The 13877-nt window shown below is 41.7% G+C and overlaps 1 protein-coding gene across 1 annotated transcript in view; it reads right to left on the bottom strand.

The window, feature by feature from the left end:
- The window catches only part of ST14 (ST14 transmembrane serine protease matriptase), a 71384-nt gene that overhangs the window by 16185 nt on the left and 41322 nt on the right, over nucleotides 1-13877 (bottom strand). The window contains exons 2-9 of the mRNA XM_089660087.1: nucleotides 12130-12289; nucleotides 11924-12051; nucleotides 8741-8811; nucleotides 7641-7792; nucleotides 6474-6509; nucleotides 5894-6134; nucleotides 4564-4703; nucleotides 3742-3839 (exon numbers count right to left, since the gene is read on the bottom strand). Coding sequence (XP_089516213.1) covers nucleotides 3742-3839; nucleotides 4564-4703; nucleotides 5894-6134; nucleotides 6474-6509; nucleotides 7641-7792; nucleotides 8741-8811; nucleotides 11924-12051; nucleotides 12130-12289 — 1026 coding nt within the window. The remainder of the gene's footprint in view (nucleotides 1-3741; nucleotides 3840-4563; nucleotides 4704-5893; nucleotides 6135-6473; nucleotides 6510-7640; nucleotides 7793-8740; nucleotides 8812-11923; nucleotides 12052-12129; nucleotides 12290-13877) is intronic.

The raw sequence follows: 13877 nt of genomic DNA, 5'->3' as shown, positions 1-13877 counted from the left end.
AAAGAATTGAAATCCAATGAATGAAAGGAGCGGGCTAGGGAAAGTCAATCTGGGGAGGAAAGAGCTGGATGATGTTGGATTTCCTCCAGGTAGAAAATAGAGATGGGGAGGGGGTTCTATCACACTTGCTAAAGCTTCTAATGCACATTGTGAGAAGCTCACAGTGTGCAGTAAAATCAGAGTAAGCAATTTCAGTACAGGAGGGGAGCCTGTGCAGCTGTGCAAGACTGAAGGGAAGGCTGGAGTGTAGCTTGAAAGAAGCAAAAACAGAATGAACAGAGTGCATGTAACCCAATCCCAGCTCACATTAGTAATGGCTTCTGTTAAACTTGCTTCTCTCTACAGATGGCAGTGTCACCATAAGGTTCTGTCACAGTACACTATCCCTACAGCTAAGGTAAGCAGACGTGTGCCCAGAGACAGGAGAGCAGAGCCATAGACACTAATGAATCAAAGACATCTCTGGCATCATGTGAATCCCCTGCAAAAGGTCAATTTATAATTTGTTAGATTGTTATTTGTCCTCTTTTTTTTTTCCATGAGACGTTTTGACCGTTTTCCTATATATAAAGCCGCTGTGGGCGATTTCTCTGCTTGCGGTTGTCTAAGGTGGCTATGTTGTAAAAAAACTCTTTAGGACATATGTCACCAAATATAAAAAATGTCCCCTCAGAAAGATTAAATTTTTTTCCCTGCCTGGCTCTTCAGTTATTCACCGATAGCTCTACTTTTTATCATTTAATATAATGCAGCCTTCCAATAAATCTTACCAATGACTCTGGTCTCTGCGTGTATAGTGTATCCTAGATGTACGAGGTGTGACATTTTAATGCCTGCCGTGAAGCACTATGGTGGTGAGTCGCACAGCCATTCACACTCAAGAGTGTTCTGAAATGTTCTAACTTGCCTCGGTCACAGACCGGTTGACTTAGTCTTTAAAGGGTCACTAAACCTTGGACCCTGCCTTTGCTCTGTCTGGTCTCCCACATTGCACAGAACATGGAAGTGCAATTATTTCAGTAAATATAAACCGCTAAATACCTTTTCTCACCTGGGGCAGGTGCACATTAGGGAGCCCACCCCTCTTAAAGGCACAGGAGCAAAAAGAACACCCGGTATGTAGCACCATGCAAATGTAATGTGTGCTAACTAAACCCCTGCTTTTAACGCATACTGTTAGACAGGTCAATTTGGTTGTTAGCAAGCTGGCTCGCGAGTTGATTTATGAACACTTTTTTTATTTTTTCCTTTACTGACATGCATCGCCCGGTTCACGTAATCCTTGCATTATAGCCAGTCATAGACCGGGGCAGGTGCCATGTTTTTCCTTCACCATTAGTTTTTAGGCCCGTGGGTGCACTGAGCACCCTGGCTGCCATTGTGTTACATGCCAGATGTTCTTTTCGCTCCTGTGCCTTTAAGAGGGGTGGGCTCCCTAATGGCACCTGCCCCAGGTCTATTTATTAAATGCATGTGCCTCTACTATGGGGACTCAAATTTATTGAGTTAGGAACCACAGATTACCAGGGTGCCTTGATGTGGCTCTGTGGCTTGCGTATGTATTTGCAAATGTGTGCTAACTAAACCCCTGCTTTTAACGCATACTGTTAGACAGGTCAATTTGGTTGTTAGCAAGCTCGCGAGTTGATTTATGAACACTTTTTTATTTTTTCCTTTACTGGCATGCGTCTCCCGGTTCACGTAATCCTTGCATTATAGCCAGTCATAGACTGGGGCAGGTGCCATGTTTTTCCTTTACTGCATATACAGACTGATTTTACTGTTGTGAGTTTAGTAACACTTTAAGGAGTATAAAAATCAACACGTGTGTGCGTTGCGTTGTTGGAGGAAACTGAGTGACAGGAATCTGGAGTAGTGGATTAACATCATAAGAAAATTGCCCAAAGTGCTAGTGAGCCTGTAACAACAGGCTTACGGTGAACATTTTGTGAGGAAATCAAGTCTTTTTGAATGGTATAGGAGGTTTAAAGAGGGGCAGGAAGATGTCCACGATGACGATGAGGTCAGCCAGCACTGTTAATTAAAAATTCTGAAAAGTTTACACAATTTGTTAGAGGAAAAGACCGGAACTCTGGCCTGACAAGTGGATTCTCCAAGCGCATTCTCCAGCATGACAGTGCTCCTGCATATGATGTGTTAAGTGTTTGCGAGTTCCTGGCCCAGAAATCCATTTTGAAACTTGACCAACCACCTTATTCCACTGACTTTGCGCCCTGCAATTTTTGACATTTTCCAAAATGCCTGAAAAGGACACAGATATGATGACATTCTGGACATCCAGCATGCCATGACAAAGATACTGTGCAGTTTTCCAGGAAAACGAATTCCAGGAATGTTTCCGGCAGTGGCACAATAGAAAAGTGCATCAGTTCAAAAGGGGGCTACTTTGAAGGTGACAACAGTCACTAGTGTATAAGTAAGCAAATATATTTTTTACATTGCATTCCTGGAAATAAATGGCCACACCTCGTACATGGAAGAGGACAGATATGCTGATTACACAGGCAGGAACTACAGAATATCGGGGTGCCGTGACGAGGCTCTGTAGCTTACGTATGTATTTGCAAAAGTATGCTAACTAAACCCCTGTTTTTAATGCATACTGTTAGACAGGTTAATTCGGTTTGTTTGCAGGCTGGCTGGGAACTTAGAGCTGGGAATTTTTCTCTTTCGTTGTTTGACAATAAGTGCTCCTTGCTGTGAAGGCCAGTTATAGACTGGGGCAGTGGCCATTTTTTGTACTGTTGAATTTTTGGTGAGGGAGTGCACAGGACACCTTAGCTGCCATTGTGCTACATGCTAGGTGTCCAGTGCGCTCCTGTAACTTTGAGGGGTGGGCTCCCTCAGGTCCATCTGCCCTTGGTCTATCCATTAAATCCATGTGCCTCTACTATGATGGCTCTTAAAATTGGAGCGTTAGGACTACAGAATACTGGGGTGCCATGACGAGGCTCTGTAGCTTTCACATGTATTTGCAAATGTGTGCTAACTAAACCCGTTTTTAACGCATACCGTTAGGTTAATTAGGTTTGTTTGCAGGCTGGTTGGCAAGTTAGAGCTGGGAATTTGTATTTTTTGTTGTTAGGATGTGCTTCCTGCCTGTAGTGTTGTGCAGTGATTAAGCACTACTGTTCCCCTCTGAGAAAGTCTGTGGCGCAGAAGTGATCGAAAAAAAGAAAAAACAAAACAAAACATGGTCTTATCTCAATGATGGCTAACTGGAATATATCAGACAGAAATAGAGTAGCTGAATGCAGCCTGAAGGTGTGGGTCCTGTGGCCACAATGCTTATCTTCACTTCACTGCGGTCAAACCATTCATGTGCATATCAGGTGTCTAAATACTTCACTGGCTGTTTGCTTGTTGCAGGTCAGCAACTCACAAAAGTAGGAACTCAAGACCTTCAAAGAAGAAGTCAGGGCCCTCTTCTCTTGGTCCTGATCCCTTCTACTAAGATATACTGGTGTCCACCAAAGGGAGCAATTACATATCTGCATGTGAAAGTGTGAAATAAATAGGGAACAGCAAGAAAGTGAAGTGTGAAAATCAAAAATGGCTTTCAAGGAACGGTCTGTACAAAATGTGCACTGACTGGAGAGACAACATTTCTCCTTTCAGAGTATTAATACTATAGTTACTATACTAGTAAATGTTATACTCTGTGTGTGTGTTGGCAGTGTGAATATTTTCCTTATACATCTATGTACAGACTTGACTCACCTGGATGTCCCAAAAGCACTCTCTGTTGGGGGGGTAGTGCGCAGGGTAGAACGGCGTGCTGATCATTCCGCTGGCATCCCGAAGCATTCCTCCACAGACTGCAAGGAAATCAGAAGACGCATTAGGAGCCCGGAGATGATTCAGATTCCATATGTCTCCTATAAACTTCAATTTGTAATTTAGTAGAACTTCCCTTACAGTTTCAACTTTCAACCTGCAAACTTGATATTTAGCAAGTTCACCACCACCCCATGTCTGTTGATTTACCAATCTATACATTTCTTACTCTACACACCCTGGGAGCTTTTTATCAGAATAATGCTGGCAATGGTGAGCAGTGATTGGTCAGCACAGTCACGTCACTTCTCTCTTTTTTCTTTTCAGGACACATTTTAAACGGTCATGTGACTGCGCTGAGCAATCACCTCTCACCATTGCTGGCATTATTCTCATAAACAGCCCCTCTGGGTGAAGTGAGAAGTGTATGCAATGGTAAATTGGCAGATGTGGGCAACAGTGAACTTGCCAAGCAGAAATGAAGTGCAGCAGGGACCAGAGGAGTAAGGATGGTGTTGAGAGGTAACTTAACATTTAAGTTCTGTCCCAGTATGATGAATGAGGTACAAACACAGAATCCAGCTGCACTTCAGTAACGGTAAAGCTTTATTGTCGTGAATACCCCACAAGGTCCACTCAGAGCCACTGCACATTGACGCATTTCACCCGCCAAGGATTTAAAATTGTAGAGGTTGTAAGAAATAGAAACCTTGCCAGGCGAATTGTGTTAACACATAATGTGCCAGCTATGAAGATCAAACTTACGTGTTGTTTTTGGGATCTGGTAAAATTCCGCCATGAATCCAGGATGTTTTTCTTTGTCATCTGATACCAGAGTCACCAACATGACATTCTGCGAGGAGACAAAGGTGAGGTTGTAGGAGGGTGGATAACTGCCGCATAGCCTGCAACAAAAATCACTTCAGTAAGCAGACTGATAACCTTCCACAATATTAAACAAGCAATATTGTATGTAATCTACAAGCAAACATATGTAACAAATGTGAAAAACATTTGACCTCCCTGAATAACAAGTTGGATACTGTGGATAAAAGGTATATAATTGTATTCTATAATTTGTCCTGTTTTTAATGACACTAAAATTACATTTCTGGTTCAAAATATGGCAAACGTATTTAAAATGAAGGCTTTCCCTATCACACAAGTGCTGAGACATGTAGACTATGAATGGGCACTTTGGTTTTTGTACTGGAGCTGCTAGGTGGTGTGGGCAAGCACAAGAGCAAACCAGAAAACAGGATCAGCTCTGATGAAGGGAACAATGAAACACGGTGGTTGTAGCATCTGCTATGTGTTTGGAATAAAACCAGGTTTTGGGCTCTAACCATCAGTGTGGCGCTTTGATTTTTACATTCACACAGTCTGAGGACACTCTTCCAGTTCCTCAGTTTACAAGAGCAGCCCATTTATCATCCAGACACCCCAAAGGGATACCACCAGTACATTTTGAGACAAATATTTTAATTAGTACCCAAGTATATCCACCCTAAGGTTCCAGTGCCATCAGTCTACTACTTCAAGGTGCTGTGCACAGGCAGCTCAAGTAAATCAATTGGGACTCATTGGCTGTATAGACACAGCTGCTCATCCTAATTTGACAGGCGTGCAGGTGAGAGTGAGCAATGCTCAACACAAATTATGTGCATTTGAGGTGTCTGGTATTCGTTCACCTACACTTAAATACCTAAGGTTAGTTGACTCACCCTCCCACCCCTGTAGCTGTAATCTTCCGGTGCTGCAGGGGATAATACAAACCAAGGGACCTATGACAGGTTCTCCTCAGGATTGTCAACTATGCGCACCATTTTAGCCCCCCTCCTCCATTCACAGAAACTGTACTATAGCTTCCATCAATAAAATATGCTCTTTGAATGGAGGATGGGTGGATGAACTAGAGGTCTACCTCCTCCATTCACAGAGTGCTTTTCATTATTGGAAGGTATAGCCGTTTCTATGAATGGGAGTTTTTTTTTCTCCAATTTGACTGCAAAAGGCAGAAATACACTTTAAGTGTTTGAAAAATAAATAAAGTGAAGATGATTCTAGAAGTGTGCGGAGGATTTCCTGCACTCACTTTGTCATGATTCGTGGCTGCACGGCAGTCAGGGAATCATAAATGTTCACATAATCTCCTTTGGAAACTTTGCAGCTCTCCATCTTGAAGGTTTTGAAATGAAGAAGGATCATGTGACCGGCATCAGCTCGCAGCTCCCACTGGCAGCGAGAATTGGGTGGATATGAAGAATGTGGGAATCCAGGGCTGGAGAATTTTGTTGCAGATCCAGCCGTGGAGTGCAGAAAAAACATACATTTGTCTGGAGGAAACAAGAAAATTTTCACAAAATAAATAATATATATTGATACACAGTGACAAGTTTCTAGATAAATGTAAAAATGGGTATGTTCACACAGCTATTGTTTATGGGGTTGTAACAGAGTGAACACACACATGGAACCTTTAAATGAATCTGGCTGAATGCTCCAGTATATTATATCAGGAGTGAGCAGGCAGTATAGAGGAGGCCTGGCAGGTCATTGCTTTTTATTGACTTTGTAAAGAAAACCTACAAAACCCATTTCAAGGAAACATGTAGGATTTCAGTTCACAATTGTTGGACTTGTTCCCAGTAAAGGAAAATAAATATTACACTTACTGTCTCGAAAGTTTTTGGCCATCAAAGGATCGGTAGCTGAAAAAGCAAGCAGAAAAGGGGTAAAATTATAATATGTGTTCACACTTACTGAGATTTGCAGAGGCAGGAGAGATTATCGACATTCAAAATGATTCATAGGGGTAGAAGTAAGATTGAAGAATTATTGTAATACACTTACTGGCCAGTAGGGGGTGCAAGCTTAAAGCTGACAATTATGAGCGTGCATGAAGAGGGTCTATATGGGAAGTCAGTACAATGCTGTAGGAATACTATGATATTGGAAATTATAGAACCATACCAGGGGTGGACTGACCATTTGGAAACTCGGGCACTGCCCGAGGGCCCAGGGTCATTAGGGGGCCCCATGAGATGCCCCTGGTACCTTTTCCATAGGCTTTTTTGAGTTTGGCCAAGGACACAGGGGCCCCATGATCCCCTATTGGCCAGGGGCCCCATGAGTTGTCAGTCCACCCCTGAACCATACTATACACAACAGTCCATACTAATCCATACAAATCAACAACATCCACAGCAAGGTGCTAGCAGTACTGAATTCACATCTCTCTGTTTTTGGGGTTCATCCAGTTATTTAATTTCCTAGTCTCTAGTGGGTTAGTCAGCTTCACCCATTTTGGTCCTTTAGTGACAGAATTTGTGTGGCTGTGAAGGGACATTAGAGCGTAAGCTCCTCTGTTACAGAGACTGCTGTTCTCAGTATAGCATTGCAAAAGATGTCTGAGCTATATAAAGCAAATTAATAATAGTAATCCTAGACTGATTCGGAGGGAGGGGGGGGGGGGGGGGGGAGAGACATTAGAGCGTAAGCTCCTTTGGTGTAAATACTGCTGTGAGTGGCTGAATGTTTTCTGCACATGACTGTGGAATACAGTATGTTAGTGTTCTATAAATGTATAATAGTGCAACTGTGGTGGAAAATTTGAGTATAAACTGCTTTGGTTCAGAGACTGAAATGAATGGTTCAGCGTTCTCTGTACAGCACTGTGGAATATATCACAGCTAAATAAATACATAACAGTGTGTGACTGTGGTGGGACATTAGATTGTAAGCTCTTCTGGTGTATTGATGGTGAGACTGGTACAGTGGATTCTATGAAGCACTTTTTGGATGCTGGCAGCACATGTCTGTTAAAGAAGGACGTTACTTACGATAAGCCACAAAGGAATCCACGGACAGGGCGACTTTTTGACGAAGAGTGACAGTTTGCACTTTCAGCGCAGACATGGCCGCATCCAGATCGGCCTCCAGATATGTTGGCACAGAAAATTCAGACCAGTAGTAGCTGATGACGCTGCCCTCACTGTATGAACAATGGAAAGTACAAGGTATTACTATGAATGGTATCACAATGCAGCAGATTACAGTATGGAGGACTTTAAGATGCATTGAGAGTCATTCCTCTTCCACAGACCCACACACACTGCATCAGGAGCACCTTCCATGGGTGTATGAACCTTGAAGGGAAACATCCTCAGAAGTGGAATGAGAGTCACCAAGAGATCTGCAGCACAATACATCAGAAAGTAGTGCTGGGAGAAGGGTGTTCCGATTTGTAGTGATCTCCGATATCACTTCTACAATCCCTAAACTCGGTTTTACTGTCCAAGATCGCAGCAAAAATACACTTCTAATGATTCACTTGCAACACAATGAGGCATTTGCAACGCATTCCTGGCACTGTCTGTATAGTCAAAAGCCTTGCACCAAATATATGAACATTCTGCAACATTTTCATTCTTAGTACCATTGCATGCAACTATATCAAGTTGTTCTCGTTTACGCTACGCTGCTAAAACTGCAACAAATTCATTGGAATTTCGCCATATCAGTGATAAGGAAAATGGAAGCAAGACCTTTCCCATTCTGGAGTAAACTGTGTTGCATCTTTGAGATAATTCTCTAACAAAATGTATCTTTAAGCTCCTCTGGTACTAATATTTGATGTGTCTCCATTACTATCCCAACTTCTACAGATAGTTTCTCTTGCCTGTAAACGTCTCCACTATGCAGGAGAGGTGCCTGTGACAGTTCTGTCAGAGTTGTGTCAGTCCCACATACACCTTACCAACATGTCTATGAATCTGTGGCAGATTCAAACATTTCTTCCATTGCTGTGTGACAGATTTCTACCGAGTATCTGCAACAGGGACTGTCTCCAATAGCGGAACATTTATACTAAAATCTCTTTATTACAAAATACACTCTACACACAGTGAAAGGAACCACAAAGACAGACAATTTACATCACCTAAATGCAGTCACATTGCATTGGACAAAGTGCGGACCAATTGCTGGATTGGTTTGGTATGTTTTCTGCAACTGTAGAGAGAATATGAGAAAATGATTGAGAATATGATCGGATCACACAAACACAAACTAGAGCAAGTAACAGCACTAGAGTCGATGTAAAGATATAGATATGTCATGACTGCACTGGCATCTACTTCCATTGGCTGTAACTGACATCATTAGGCTGTCAATTACAAAGCCTGGACCACCAACCTCCTGGATATCGCTGAAAGCCTGCCAGTGACTGGGGACTTTGGTGCGCTATGCATGCGAAGCCCACCTGTATGCATACAGAGATTCCCTGCTTTCCAAAGGTTGAAGTTTTGGGCTGACCTGAGGTCTAAAGCACATGCACTGGGGCTGATATGAGATCAGAAATGCATGCATTTTTGGGCTTTTCTGAAGTGCATGCATGGGGGCTGATCGGAGGTCTGAAGTACATGCATCGGGGATAATCTGAGCAAAAACATAAACTAATGTCAATGTACAAATAAATCTCATGTGATGACTGCACTGGCATCTGAAGAACAAGCATTTTGGGGCTGATCGGAGGTCAGAAGAAGTGCATGCACTGGGGCTGATCTGAGATCTAAAGCACACGTATTGAGACGGATTTGAGATCTGAAGTACAAGCATTTTGCGGCTTATTTGAGGTCTGAAGCACATGCATTGGGGCTTATATGAGGTCTAAATTACATGCATATTCAGATTGATTTGAGGTCTGAGGTGTATGCATTGGGGCTGATCTGAGGTCTGAAATACATGCATTGGGGATAATATGAACAAGAACACAAACTAGAGCAAACACCATTATTGCCAATATACAGATATCTCATGTGACGACTTTGCAATGGCATCTGATATACAAGCATTTGTCTAATGCAAGCATTTGTCTAATCTGAGGTCTGGAGTGCATGCACTGGGGCTAATCTGAGGTCTGGAGTGCATGCACTGGGGCTAATCTGAGGTCTGGAGTGCATGCACTGGGGCTAATCTGAGGTCTGGAGTGCATGCACTGGGGCTAATCTGAGGTCTGGAGTGCATGCACTGGGGCTAATCTGAGGTCTGGAGTGCATGCACTGGGGCTAATCTGAGGTTGCATTGCAGTGGAACAGGTTTTGTGTGTGCACCTTGTAATCAGCTTTTCCACTCACAGTTGTACTTCTAATGACAAGTTAAACCTATTATATAATAATGGAGTTTAACCTGTCATTAGCAGTACAACTGTACGTGCAAAAAATGTTAAACGATCTAAAGATGACCACATGCTGGTATAATTTCAAAATGAAAAATATTCAGTTTCAGAACATTTGTTCGATTTTCTAATGGTTTGTGTGGTCAAATCAATACACATTTTTTGAACATAGTGAGAAGAAAATTCGAAGGAGCAGGATGGAATTTTTTTTTTAGAACAAGCAAAATTCTGTGAATGTATAAAAAAAAACAAAAAAAACATGTAGAACGTTCATACAAAATTCTACAAGTGTATGACCAGCTAAGGTGCTACTGTTCCCTGGCACACCAGTCATCTAATGCTGATGAACATGACACTTTAAGGTTGCTGACCCCTGACTTCGACCATCCTGCCCAATATCCTCTCATACTTTTTTATACAAAACAGACCTGAACCATTTCATAAAAAGCCCCGCTCTTTGCAAAAAAAAAAAAATTATTATTTTAGTTTCCTCCTGGCTTGCTCGTTAGAAGAAAATAATTTTAAATATATTATATGGATGATAATTTACAAAACCCAGTGCTTGATATATTCTCTACAGGCTTTTTCATCCTATGAGGTATTAAATCCCAATGAAACATCAGAAAAGGGATGTCTGACAAACTGGAAGTGCCATGGTGGCTATTTTAGAAAAGGTTTTATTTTTTGCATCCATTACTTGTGATAAATGTAAGCAGATTATGAAGGTAAATAAAGTGTTTTATATAATACTGTATATTGCTGCACTATGGTCCCTCTGCTTTAACGTTGCGAAAACCCTGAGTATATGGGGACATCATGAGTGTGTGGGATGTTGGATATATGAAGACACAGAGTGGACCACAGAATCCATATATGCATGTTTATGCTCAAATTTGGAAAAATGCATAATCTAAAGGGTGAAGTGTGGTGCACATATGCTGGATAGAATACACTTTGGGCAATTTGGATATTTATTGAATGCGAGTTTTATTCTATTGTGTGACGTTCACAATTTAAAGAGATAATACACTATGTTAGTGGTGTTCTTTTTGGGGGATTTCACCAAATGAGGATATCATCTCATGAAGGATTTCAGATGACCGTATTGATGAAAGAATTCCTCTAATTGAGGGTAAGGATAGATATTGAATAAGGTGGATGGCAAGAGTTTTCCACGTGGTTAAGATATAACGTTTGGCACTCTCTTATATTATTTCCTGTGAGCACACTAATTTATTATATTTATGGCTAACAAATTTTGAACATACTACACTATATGCAATTTATGTTTTTTTACATGATGTGAGAGAAACACTGTGGGAGCACATTGGACCTTGGCAATCAAGGGAAGACGCATGCGCATTTATTGAAAGGGTTTATTTCATCATTTTCCTGGTGAGAGCATAAGAAGAATATTGTAACCTACATATGGAAGTCTGCTTTAATATATGGACTGTAGAGAATATATCAAGTGCTGGTTTTTGTGAATTCTTTTGGTCTGTCCAGGGGGGCAGTTTATTTCCAGCTGCTGGGAATTTTAAATATGCCAACACAGGGACAACAAAACATGGAATGTGATTGGGCGTTTCTGCCAATATAAACAGAGAGAGGATTCCATTTCTCTTTCTGATCTTCGATCTTCTTCAGGTGCTTCAGTGCCATCTGCCATGTTATAATTAACCTGAACAAATATCCTTTCCAATAATGTCTCTACACCAGAAACACCCAGGCATTTAGCATTTTTAGAAGAAGGTCATTCATGGCAGCCCCTGAATTCCTTTCAGGAGAGTTCTCCTTTATGGGGAATGATTTCCAGCAATACTGACATTACATTTCATCTACAAAGAGCCAGTGGAATGACATATCCCCCTTGTTCCTCACAGCTGAACCATTTGCAATTAAATTATAACATTAAATAAATTAAATTGTCAGAAGAAAGTTCAGTACCATTTCAACAACTTTGGAGGCGAGATCAGCGAACTCTGGCGAGGAAGGATTCTCATAGGCGTCAATGAACACATAATTCGTCACCCTCAAGTAGCCAGAATAGACCTTCTGCACTGGGGCATTCCGGTCTGCAAGACAGAGCATATGCTGAGCACACAGAATGAAAATATCACTAGATATTAAACATGAGAGCCACCAAGACTTACATGCAAAGTGCCAGACCAGGAGCCCAACGGTGAGGGAGAGGAGGAGGGCGCCAACCACCAACCCGACAATCAGCAGCTTTGTCTTTAGTGCCATCTTCTCCACCTTCTTGGTGTCGGTGGCTGGAAGGAATTCCACCATTTCCTCGAAGCCATTGAGACTCTAAAAAGGAGGAAAACCGCACAATGACCACACAATGACAATATTACATGAGTAATACGGACAATGATAACAATACAGACTGCTTGCTGCTCCTACCTCACCCATACTGCACCCCAACCCTACAGAACCTGTGATCACCAGCAGAATCCCCAGAATGTGTGACAACAGTTAAGCCCTGAAAAGGGGAACTGAAAACCCCTGGAATGTGTTTGAAACTTGCCTGTAATAAAATCGAAAAGTAATATTTTACATGCTGGAGTACACCTTCCAGAGGCTTTCCCATACTCTGACAGTACATCATCAGCCTAAATATAGCATGCGCAAAGTGTGGCACAGGCAAGCCTATATCTGTTCTTAATGGCCCATTTTGCCAAACTCTCACGGTCCATTTTGCTGGATTGTGACACAGCGGTGTGATGCGATGTTCACCATGTCAAACCATAAAGTTGTAGTGTGAACAGGGCACATAGGACAGAATTGTTATCTATGTGCCCTAGAGATGACCTGCATTTCTCTGCACAGAAGAATGCTGGACATCCCTGGGGCACATAGAAAACCACATACATAGTAAACAAGCCCTAAAAGTAAATTTGTACCATACATTTCTCTCTCAGTGTCAATAACCACAACATTTTAACTTCTTTTTCATAAACTAATTTCTGTAACCTCATTGTATAATTTCAACACTTTACAGAAATGTAAATTTCATTTTTAAGCAACAAATGTGATTTCTTCAGAAAATATAATACAACTACTTGGAAAAGAATGACACAGTAATAGAGTCCTTTATTAGAAAATAAGTCTCACTATCATACAAACGTTAATCCATCTCCCATCACTTTCCCTGAAGATACAGATCTCAAAGCATCTCCTTTCTCACATGGGTACCTCTGCTATCTTCACCTTCTGTTCATTTGTGGGGCAATTACAACCTCTACTAAAGATATGTAGTGCTACCCCTGAAAGGAGCCGTTTGGTAATCTTGGTTCTCTACTCTGTGTCCCAACTTCAAGAACATCCTCAGCCCCTTTGACCCACTTGTGTGAGTGAAAGTTAATGCAAACACTTATAAGAACACAAGTATAGATACCTTTAACTTGGAAGTGAACTAGCACCATGGCAAGAGAAAGCTGTGTCCTGTAGAGCCTGAGGAAATGCAGCCCTCTCCCCTCCTCCTGGCAATCGCCCTCTGGAAAATGCAGTCCAAAAGCATTTGATTACAGTAGAGTCTCACTCCTCTGGACTACAGTTCCCACAGTGCAGTGCTGCCTGACTCAGTCTATTGAACTCTTCCGACTCAGCAGCTCCCTCCTCTTGCTGATATAGCGGTTAACCAGTTCAGCACTGCAGGACAGCAGCTACAGAGCAGCTGCAGCCTGTGTTTCTCTCACTCTCCATCCTTAGTAAGCTAGCTAAAACAAATACAAAGCCACTCTAGGGCACAAAATGTGTCCAAAACAGCAGCTATTGTTACACTCTGATAAAAGTACTACGCATATACAAAATACTAAAGTGCAGTGCTACATACAAAACATGTTGGAATCGTAAAAAAAAAAATAAAAATTAGTAAGCAGAATATATAACTTGT

The sequence above is a fragment of the Staurois parvus genome, unplaced genomic scaffold (genome assembly GCF_062004578.1).
Source record: "Staurois parvus isolate SC_StPar_1 unplaced genomic scaffold, SC_StPar_1.0 ptg001200l, whole genome shotgun sequence".
NCBI lineage: Eukaryota > Metazoa > Chordata > Amphibia > Anura > Ranidae > Staurois > Staurois parvus.
Note: the sequence above shows the minus strand (reverse complement) of the source record. Positions and strands in the feature narration are given on the sequence as shown.